The sequence below is a fragment of the Toxorhynchites rutilus genome, chromosome 3 (assembly GCF_029784135.1).
Source record: "Toxorhynchites rutilus septentrionalis strain SRP chromosome 3, ASM2978413v1, whole genome shotgun sequence".
Classification (NCBI taxonomy): Eukaryota; Metazoa; Arthropoda; class Insecta; order Diptera; family Culicidae; genus Toxorhynchites; species Toxorhynchites rutilus.
In genome coordinates, this window is record NC_073746.1 from 214,235,327 (window position 1) to 214,247,350 (window position 12,024).

Here is a 12,024-nt window from a genome sequence, read left to right on the forward strand (position 1 = left end):
CCACGAAATTAGTTTCGTCGTCATTGGCGATGTTTTCTGGGGGAATCCCGTCGACCACAATAGCAAGATTGTCGATGTAGGCATTAATCGCTTTCGGACAAACTTTAGCTCGGATCCTTTTTATGTTTTGCGATTGCCGTAGTGTCAATATATCCTTCTTCCGTTGCATGTATCCGTAGCACCAATCCTTACCGGGCGAGTTCGGTGAGCTTTTGGCGATGTCGTGGATCTCCATGTAGTCACGCACTAGCAACTGGTATCGTCCTTAGTTAAAGGAAAGCCCCTTCTCCGGCAATTAGAATGGTCTCTGTAAGATCCTTTTCAACGGCCTCACTAAGCATAGTCTGGCCACCGTTCTTCGATGTGTGCAATCCATTTTTCTTGTTGAAGATGGTTCCGTAGGCTACTTCAAACTTTCTCGACGCTTGACGTATGGAAAGTTGTCCGGTTCTCACAGCTTCCACATTTTCCGGTGCATAGTTGCGGTACGTCCTTTTTCCAAGAGTTTTGTTGTACTTCCGTGGAATTTTTGTCGAAATAATTACACAAATTTAGAACACTTCGCAGTCTACGCACAAAATGACATCGTCACAGAACGAAATCAAAACAAACACAAACAGCCAAGAACGATACGTAGTACAGTCAGACTTCTGTTAGAACGGTATATGTGTTCCATGATGTAATAAACGAAATGGTGAACGCACAACGAAGATTTTAGCATCAATGTGTTGATATATATTGTACTCGTGCATATGTTCAACTTAGATTTTTTATGTGCTCATTTTTTTAACAGGAAGCTTTCCGATGTTGAAATGAAGATTCCAAGTTCCGTGTATAGCAAAGTTTGACTGTAGCTCTCTTGGAGTGTAGTTTGTTTCCAGCGGTTGATGTTGTCCTTATTATCGATTGGAAAAGTGTGATTTTTTTTAAATAGTTATTTTCTCTAAGTTCTACTCCAAATTTTCATACTCAATACCGGTCAATGTATGGACAAATGTATGTAGAAAAATGACAGTAACATATCAATTTCCTTCAACATTCTTGTACGCGTTGTCAGCGGATGTTTCTCAGGTGATTGAATGCTTCGAAAATTTGAGGATTGAGAAATTTGTATAAATAAGCTAATTAATGAAAACCATCAAGCTTAGTATTACTTAACTAAAATATTCTAATATATTTCGGCATACGACACGACATTATAGGCGTTGAGTGCCTTAAATAACGCTATAAAAAGAATTCGTTTTGGTGGTCGCAAGTGATCAATTTCACCCCACTGATCAATTTCACCCCATTCCATGGTACGAATCTCAATTTTTCCCACTCAACATGCTCATTTTGACTATCGTTGAATTCCTGCAATATATCATTATTTCATTTAATTTTATTTCATCCATCCGCAAAGCGCATAGATTAATACAAACTAAACCTACCTCAATTTCCCTGCATTCATCGGATTCCAGAATTCCACTTTCACTATCATCACCACACATCGCAATCGTTTCATTGCATTAATTTTGCTCCATTCATTTTAAGACTGCGCTCATTTTGTAGACGGCGACAATTCAATTTCTCTAGATAGATTTGAAATTTCGAAACACATCAATTAACACCAACTGTTAAAGCACCGTCAACATCTGAAAGAGAACCCCTCGTGGGTACAGTGCCATAATTATTTTATGGAACAAGTGAAAGAACATTGAACTGAAATTTGGAGTTTAAATAATTTGAAATCGTAGCAAACGAGGATTTTGATTCAAATTGCTAGATCATTCTAGAGGGAAAATTATCGAAGATGGAAGTAAAACTGAAGAGCTAGAAACTTTCATATATATCAAGTCTACAATTTGGAAAAAAAAGGCAATTAGTATTTTTTTTTATCGGATGAGAAATACTCAATTTTCTTATAGCTGTTCACTGGAAAAACTGCTTTGGGACCAGTAACTCGTCATCCGAATACCAACAGTGTTCACATTCGAATGTGTATTCGTTCAGCCAAGTTCGAACGAAACAAATGATACCTTCTCCGAACGTGTTCGAATCAGAGCGTTCGAACGAAAGCATATACGGCCGTTAACAAAAATCATGGTGAATATCCCGCTGCTTGGCATCACTCAGGGTCGTTATAAGATGCTGAATTACCCTGTGATCGCTTTAGGCAGCTGCATTTGAAAAAAGCTTGAAACACTTACAAAACAACTAGGAATGTTCTTTTTATCGGCATACTTATTTGCTGTAGCGATAGTATATTTAAGTCACTTTTATTGAAATCACACAATCACACACACAAGGCGGCATCGGTGGATATAAACATTCAAACGTCGTTTTTTCCCGAGACATACGTTTAGCCGCAGGGCATAAAAATCGAGTTTTCGCATAATCACCAAGCCTTTATCTGTGTTTTTTGAAAAAATACTTGGGAATGTTCAATTTACAAGATAATTATTAGATGTGCAACGTAATAAGTTGGTCAGATTAGTGATTTGCGTAGAATTTAAAGGAATAGCGAAAGGTATTCTATTGACGGAAGAGGGACGGAAAATAATAAATATATTCAGAGAACAAAAGCTTTCTAATCGCTCGATCGTAACAAAAATTGGTCGATCTAAGAAAGTGGTACGGAATTTCTTTAAATAGTGCCAGAAATGTGGGATACAACGACCAACAAATGGGAACACCAAAGTTACTTTGCGGCTTAAAGGTCGAATAAGACACGGAGCAACCAGGAAACGATGTTCTGCTCATACATTAAGGCAGAATCGGTTGTTCCAGTAACGAAGAGACATATTGCGCGCATCTTGAATGAGTCACAAAACATCATGTGGAAGAAACCTCAAGGGAAGCCGAAACTGGCCGCCACCCATAAGCAGAACCATCTCATTTTCGCCCGGCAATACATGGAATGGAAACACGAATGGAGAAATGTTGTATTTTCCGGCGAAAAAAGTTCAATTTGGATGGTCCGGACTGTTACAGTTGCTATTGGTACAATTAAAGTCAACGGCATGTCGTGAGATCGAGACGAAACTTTGGGGCGGAGATTTGACAGTGTGGGGAGCCGTTTCCTATCACAGCAAGCTTCTCATTTGTTTCATTTTCACCCGAATGAACTCCGAAAAGTATCTTCAATTGCTGGAGGACGTTTTGATTGGCCATATTGAGAATAACGCTACCGAGGATGTCGTTTTTTCAGCAAGATTATGCATAGATCCACGTTTCCAAGCAATCGAAGGCATGGTTTGCCGAGAAGGACATTCCGCTTCTTGAATGACCTGCTGGCAGTCGATTGCAATCCCATAGAGAACCTATGGAGAATCTTGGCCGAGATGGTCTATGCAAACGGATGACAATTTGACAACATTTCCAGTCTCAAGGCAGTAATTCAGGAATGTTGGGCTATAATCAATATGGCAACACTTTAAAAGCTGTCTGACTCGATGCCAAATCGAGTTTTCAAAGTGATCCGAAATGGAGGTGGACATACTAAATATTAGCTACCGATTGGACTCGAAATTTGCCGCACAAATTTTCTTTTATTGAAATTTTAGGATGCGGCTAAACGAATGTCCAACCTGATTCCACATATTTGAATTATTTAGAAAACAAAAAGTGAATTTATACTTTTTTTAGAATGAATTCGATGAAAATTAACAATAATCGTCTTTTATGAGCAAAACTGTACAAAGAATTGAGTTATTTTTAAAAATATTGAGGAAAAATAGGGTGCGGCTAAACGAATGTCTACCACTGTATGAACGATTGCTCCATCCACCACTTCCACATTTCATCAGCAAGAAATAGCGCTCATTTGTACAGGTCGCGCAGGGCTCCTGCGTGGTCTCTTGATTCCTCCAGCTTCGTGTCACCAAAAAGAAAAATGGTTCGGAGTTAACGATTCGCCGTCTGTTAGTTCGTTATGTAAAGTATGCATTAAAAAAGGGGAACCAATTTCGGATGTCGACCGAAAAACTACAAAAGATAATTCGATGGAACATTTTTCCTTGAATCCTACATTTATTAGGCCTTCAAAAATGCTTCGACCACCTTATCCACCAAGCAACTACGTTCGATACTTTGTTCATACTGCCAGCCACACTTTGGAGCGAAGATGATGGACATCATTCGCCGCAACCGTAGAATACAGCAGAAACTGAATAGGAAGACAGAGAGCATGATTGGCAACAACCGACCAAACGTTAAAAAAGTACCTGACATTTTTATGCGAAAGCGTCAGTCGAGGCCGGCTGTCTGAGCAGAAAAAGCGGCTGGAACTGCTGGCTGCAACCGATATAAACTTGGCGAGCCTCAAACAGGATCTACTTCAATAACTTCGTGGTCAAGACGAAGAAGCAACTGATGTCCAAAACCACGATAGAGCTGGAAAACATGTTGAGCATGATCGTCGGTTTGTGTCATGCCGTCGCTTCAATGCTTCCTTTATTGAGCGGAATATTCTTTTCCAGACGCCACCCATGTACGACGTCCCGAGAGGAATGCTTCTGCTTCATAAATTCTTTGAATGCTTCTTTGAAATGCGTTCCATTATCCGAAAAGAATTTATTCGGCGTTCATCGGTAACCGATGAATCTTCGAATTGCCATAAGACACGACTGTGAAGTGAGGCTGAATACGATCTCGAGATGGACTTTCCAATCAAGGTCGACTGCAAGAATCAAATTTGAGGCAATCCACAATGGAGCCTTTAGGGGAAAGCTGGGCTGAATCAATAAACTCTATACCGCATACACTATCGCATAGCATAGCATTATTACTCGAGAATTAATCAAGCAAATAAAACCTAATTTGGCATTTGGAGGTTTTAGGGTGCAATAAATGTTTTTACGGTGGTTAGATACTCCTCCCTCTTCTCTAAGGGGGGGGGGGGGTGGGTGTGCCATACAAATGAAACACAAATTTCTGCATTACTCGAGAATGAATCAAGCAAATTAGACCAAATTGGACATATTGAGGTTTTAGTATGCAATAAATATTTCTATGATGATTAAACTCTCCACCCCTTTCTCTAAGGGGAGGCTGCCATACAAATGAAACACAACTTTCTGAATTACTCGAGAATTAATCAAGCAAACGAAACCAAATTTGGCGTGTGGAGGTTTTAGGATGTAATAAGTATTTCTATGGTGGTTAGACACTCCTTCCGCTCTCTAAGGGTGGGCTGTCATACAAATGAAACACAAATTTTCTGCATAACTCAAAAATTAATCAAGCAAATGGAGCCAAATTTGGCATGTGAAGGTTCACGGGGCATGAAACGTTTCTATGGTGAATACACTCCTCCCCCTTCTTTAAAGGGGGCTGCCAGACAAACGAAACACAAACTTCTGCATAACTCGAGGTTTTTGGGTATGAGAAATGTTTCTATAATGGTATGACACACCTCCCTCATCTGGAATGAGGAGGGGGTCCCATAAAAATATTACACATATTTCAACCAAAAATATTCCAACCAAACAAGACAATTGAAAATTTTCGGAAAACTTTGAAGGCAAAAAGGAAAATTCGGAAAATTTAATTCCCATATGTACTACAATTACATAGTGACAAGTGCTGTTAGTCCATTTGATTTTTGCGCTAGCGAAATTGATCTTTGTTCGAAACTGGAAAAGGAATTTAATGTGATGAAACGCAATCTTATATCTTCTTCTATCTATACAAAAAAAAGGATCGCCGGATAAGAGCAGAACTCGAGGAAGGTATTGTCCGATTTAGGGCTGTCTTTATTCTATCATATTTTCTGTATAAAACATTTATTCCATGCAAAGGAGAAACATGTTATTTGCAAGTGGTTGAAAAATCTTGAACGAGAATTATATCTGAAAATAATCTGATTATAATGAAGAGTTTTGTTAGAAACTAGGAATACTAGGAATTTTATAGTAAAAGGTAAATTCAACGGGGTCGAATAGAAGATCAATCAATGAACAGTTCTGCGATTGGACCCATGAACTTGCTCATAGTAAGAAAACGTGAATGTTTGAAGGTATTGATAACAAAAAACAAATTTTGGGTGGGACGAAGTTTGCCGGGTCAGCTAGCATATATATATATATATATATATATATATATATATATAGATATGAAGTCAAATTTTTTCCCCACTTGCAGAGAATGTGTTACTCTGTAACACAGAACACATATGAGGGTCTATTTTCATTTGCATTTTTTGTTTTATTTTACCCGAACATTCATTACCATCTTATCTTCACAGAAATGAAACATGAAGCTCTATGTAGTCTATGTCGAATTATGTGGCAAGGTTGCACCATTTACAGAACCAAATTGGATTTGAGTCAAACGGATTACAGCATACAATATTGCGATCCATTCGGGTTATTCTGACTCGTTCGAATTAGAATCTAGAATTGCGGAGGAAATAACACTACCGATTTCCTCAAATCGCATTTTGTCGATTAACCAAAGTAAAAATGTGCGTATGAGGTAATCCTCGCTTTTGCCATTTAATCTCATATATCCAGAAAAGTTTGGGATCGAATACGTGTAATGTGGTAATAGAGCTCATTAAAGACTTCATTTTTTGTTTGAATACACGTGATGTAATGTTATTACAGTGCATACGTTTAGGCCTGGGTAGATCAAAGGCTGTGTTGGTTTCGCTCATGATAGGGCCTCGCAAGTGAATGTATTCTTCTTCACGACGCTTCTGTTAATTCTGTCGAATGAATCACAATCGTTCGCTCTCTACCTCTGCATATGGTTCGAGCATGAATTTTAGGCATAGCTTACGGCGTCGTAGAACGACTTTGTCCTGATCACGTCGAATCATCATACGACAAACGTTAGAAACGGTAGTATCATCGAAGAAGAAGATAAAAAGCATCGTATGACCGATCTGTGTCAAAGATGAATTCCATATTATTGTTGCATCTTCGAATAACAATTTCTTGCGTCGTTGTGCAGTCGCCAGCAATGTCTTCAACAATATTCGCATTGAGTATACACATATGCTCTTGAGTTAGTGTAAAGGGTATATTATCGTGAAAATCAACATTTCGCAGCAAGTTCTGAATGAAAAATCGAGATAACTATTTTTATTGGTACCCAAAACCATACGTTTCGTTTCGTATTCGGAAAAAAAAACTAAGTCCCAGAGTGTCGATTTTTGAAAAAAACATTTTTTTGCGAGATGACGCTAGATCTCGACGATTTATGCAATTTTAAGAAATTTGGCATAAATTTTTTTTTCGAAACCCCCGAATTTTCTTTACTCCCCCCTTGGGTGATTTTTCAATTTTCAAAAAACTCAAACTTTAACCGCTTTGTGCCACTCTTAAGTCCGATTGAGCTAGTATTTGGCATAGGGTGTTTTTTCGAGGTGGTGAACATTTTTTATGAGGTAACTTTTTGAAATTAGAGATGACCATTTTTATTGGCACCCTAATATAGATATTTGTATGTTTCATTCATATACTCTTCATATTGAATGCAAATAATTCCGTCACCATATTTCGTTTACCAATCCAAATATACTTCATCTAGTACTCCACCTAGATATGTATCATAAAACAACAAAATACGTTGATGAAATCCAAGCTTGAAAGCTGTCACAATACAGGGTTGTTTTTACTGATCCATGAAATTGACATTCCCATAGTATTGTATTTATATTGCCAAAGTATTAAAATAAAATACGTGCGGATTCTCTAAGTATTGCTACATTTTTAATGCGAGCGTTAAGCACTTGTGATTTCACTGAGAAACGATGAAAATAATGCATAAGCCTTAATACCTAAGCTGGGTATTTAAATTGTATTTTAACAATAAACCGATGGCAATACACTGAATGACAAAATTTGAATCCGTACCCTTAGAAAAATCCTCGGTCGAAAACTACTAAATACATTTGGTAATGCAAAATTAGTAGAATGTACAAATTTTTTGTACATTTTGTCAACAAACCCGCATCCCTAGGGGCTGTCCACATACCACGTGGACAACTTTAGGGGGGGTAGGGGCTATGAAAATGTCCACGTAGAGGGGGGAGGGGGTATAGAATGTGTCCACGTGGACACGAAGAATAAATATTTTTTCAAATATAATCACCGATACATTTTAAATTAAATAAAAGCTATTCCGTATTCAAGAATTCTAAAACTGCGCCCAACCTGAGTTTATCGTATTTATCATTAAACGGATTGAGCTGCCTGAGAGTGTTTCATATATTTTTACTAAATTATTGAACTTTTTCACTGAAATCCATACTCTGAAAATAATTCACGTAAACTGTGGATAACCTGTCCTATGACTTTTATAGTTACATAAATAGTCTATAGCATACACGTTCATAGCCAAAAACTATAAAAATTCGGTTTAAAGGGAAAAACTATAATGGTTGAGTTGTCATGATATTACGCATATGATTTTTTCATCAAATATAATTTTCTATACATTTTGTTCTATCTCGAGAACAGTTAGTGTTACGATAAAAATGTATATAATTTATCATGCACAATTACGTGTAAAATAAATTTTTCTGTATTACTTTTTTCTCTGTATTACTTACTGTATTCAAAGTATTGGAATTTCGTCAATTCCTATGAATTAATATTAACATTTGCATGCAACACCAGTCGTCAAACTTTAGTCAATCACTGTTTGTAATATGTTAATATTAATAATGTAATGTATTAATATTAACATTTGCATGCAACACCAGTCGTCAAACTTTAGTCAATTGACCCAGTATTCTAATATTTTTTTCTGAAAACTTCGCCTAGAGTGCAGTTGTAAAAAATTTGAAATGGTGAATTGGAATACCTTCTAGAAGCGGAAAAAACTTATTTTTCCTTGTTTTTAAGGGTTTTATTATTTTTCTTCCAAAAATGCATTATAAACTTAATTTTTTTTATCAACAAATTTGAAGCTCTTCAACCATTCTACAATTCCTTCCCTTGAAACCAGAATGTATTTATATTGTTATTTATGGTGTTATCTTCCACTATTTAAAATGTTTCACAACAGAATGTTATGCTAAATTTTCTCATCTTTCAAATGAATGCAATTGAATCATACTAGAAGTGTAATTTTGAATCGCGGTCAACTTAAGGCAAAAAAATGGGTCTCAAGAAATGTTCAATAATTCTTTCATAGTTGAGATATGAGCTTAATTTCTTAGTTAGGAATCAATGAATCGTGAGTTGTCTGATGTAATTTTCCCCCGTCAGCTCTTTGAAAGTCATCTAGACACTCAATGCAGAATAATCGATGAGGATTTGAAATATATATATATATATATATATATATATATATATATATATATATATATATATATATATATATATGTGTGTATATAACACGCTTTTAATACCTTCTGAAAATTCTCCGAACTAATAACATTATCGTATCGAATATGTATTTTGTGTGATATCATTTTAAATTCATTCATTTTTATTCGATTGGCGTATGCAATCACAATTAGTAAAGCTCAAGATCAATCTTTGAAGTTGTGTAGTTTATATTCAGATGCGGATTGTTTCTCAACTGGTCAACTGTACTTTACGTGTTTTAAAATCAGATAGCCTTTATAACTTCGCTGAGAATGGGAAAACAAAAAAATATATATATTATATGCACACAAATATTTCAAAATTAAACGAAACATGTGCCTTGTTATGCTACTCATTTCTCTACCGTACAACAGCAATGGGCCACAGTATAGCTGATACAGCAGGGTAAAATTTGAAATAAAATTAACTCAAATGGAATTTAGGCGCAATTCACTCAATTATTTTAATTAAAAATATAAAAATGTCCACGTGGACAAAGGGGGGTAGGGGTATGAAAATGTCCACGCTTGTCCACGGAGGGGGAGGGGGGAGTCTAAAATAGTGCTTTTTCTGTCCACGTGGTATGTGGACAGCCCCCTACCAGAGATTAGTATATTTTACTCGATAACATTAGTAAGTCATATCTGAAAATTGGTGAGAAAAGCGCGTATTAACCATTTTCATTGTTCCCATAAAGCAATACGGAGGTATAATAAGGATATAATTCTGATACGTGCATTTTCGGCGAGAAAATGTAGCCGATATTGGGCTTCCGAATCATGGTTCTGCTTGACATATGTGTTTATTAGTACGGTCGAAAATGACTATAGATTGGTAGTATTTACCAAAATATTCGTTATATTTACTAATTATGTACAGTGTACGACAAATAAAAGTAATGAAATGAATGTAAGAATGTATAAACCATAACATTTCCATACCTTCATGTACACTTGTTGACAGTTTATCGTTGATCAAATCCGAAATCAGCTGGCTACATTCCGTCTCAATGGCATAACAAAACTGTTTGAATTTCTCGAATCCATCTTTAGCAATAATCGCAATCAAAATATCACATTTTTTCTCCAGATCATGCTCACTGCTGATAAGATTCTTACTTTCTTCATCAATTACATTATCTTTGATCAATATATGCACTACATTTGTCTGAAATAATTGTTGAATTATAGCTAAACGATGCCGCGAAAGCAACAATCGAACTTCTTCAGATTCATCAGCCATCACGCAAGAAACAAAACTGAATAAGTGACCCTTTGCGTGGTTTTGTATTCCTCTCAAACATACATACACACACACATATATACATTGCCAGCCAGCATCTGTTTGTAAACAATTTTCTTTCGGTGAAATGCCCTTCTTCAACTTCATGCGTACGATTAATCGCAATCTGTTTCGGCGTCTGTTCCGTAGAGCAGAACAACACTGTAAAAAGGAATGACAGAAAAATAACAGAGAAAACAGATTTCGAAGAATCATAACGATGCTCTCTTTCCCTATGCTCATTTATCGACTTTATATCTAACGAAGAATTATCCACGGTGAAACGAGAGAAATTATACACATAGAAAGTGCATAGCATCTATTGGCAAATCCGTTTGTATAGAAATATGTGCTTTTATTGAATACAGTTGGTATAATTATAGAAGCTTCACCATGATGGCGGCACCAGTCCTCATAACACCATAACACACATTGTTGCCAATCTTCGAACCATACCCACAATCAAATCGACGAAAAAAATCTCGACCTAACACCGATCGTAACGCTGTTACCTATTCGTGATGATGACGGTACGGTCCGACATCTGGATACGACATTAGTTTGTATGAGGCAAACTATTCTCTATCAGATTAGTCGGCCCGAAGGCAGTTTAAAATTGCTAAAATTTGTATGAAAATTGTTTCTTGACGTTATTTGTCTACTTGAAGTACGTTGTCCTGATCCTAATTTAAATTATTTTCTATAAATTTTCAGATATTCTCACAAAAACTTATCATTATAATATAAAATTATCTTTAGACACGTTTTTTATCACTTGCAGGCAAAAATGATTTTCATTTACATTGAGTACTAATTTTATTTGAGAAAAATAATGTTCATTCATGATTTTTATTTTAAAAGTTTGTTCATTCCTTATGAAAATCCATATTGTCATGCCTGCTTCCCAAATACGTAACATCCAAAAATTCGTTGCTCGAAAATACGGAATGATTAACAAAACGAATCGGCATCACTTTTTCTTCAATGATGAACTGTCATCTCACACCAAAACAACCGGATCATACAGGGTGGGCCATTTAAAGTGGAAGGATTTGTTTTTGCAATAACAAAGTAAAGAAGTGGAATTTTAAATTTTTTTTTTTGAAATTCATTTATTTTGGTCCAAGGAGATTTGTTCTAACTACTTTTTGATTATGATATCTCGTAAATGACCGCCTCTGGCCTTGACCGCAAAATGTGCCCTTTTTTCGGCATTTTCCATCACTTTGCCCAATGTTTCGGCCGATATGACAGCAATTTCTTGTCGGATATTGTCTTTCAGCGCAGCCAGGGTCCTTGGTTTACCAGTGTATACCTTGGATTTTAAATATCCCCATAAAAAAAAAGTCAGGAGGCGTCAAATCAGGTGATCTCGGTGGCCAGTCATAATCGCCGTTTTTCGATATTAATCTTCCGGGGAACATTTCGCGCAATAATTTGG

The 12,024-nt window shown here is 36.4% G+C and overlaps 1 protein-coding gene across 10 annotated transcripts in view; it reads right to left on the bottom strand.

The window, feature by feature from the left end:
* LOC129776724 (tight junction protein ZO-2) overlaps positions 1–10,657 on the bottom strand; it is a 139,953-nt gene extending 129,296 nt beyond the window's left edge. For 8 of the 10 annotated variants that reach the window (XM_055782535.1, XM_055782536.1, XM_055782531.1 and 5 more), the window contains exon 1: positions 10,244–10,559. In XM_055782535.1, coding sequence (XP_055638510.1) covers positions 10,244–10,544 — 301 coding nt within the window. In that variant the 5' untranslated portion in view covers positions 10,545–10,559. Of the gene's footprint in view, positions 1–10,243; positions 10,560–10,611 lie in introns of those variants that run through there. The other 2 variants (XM_055782534.1, XM_055782533.1) reach the window with 2 other exon arrangements.
* Between the last annotated feature and the right edge of the window lie 1,367 nt (positions 10,658–12,024).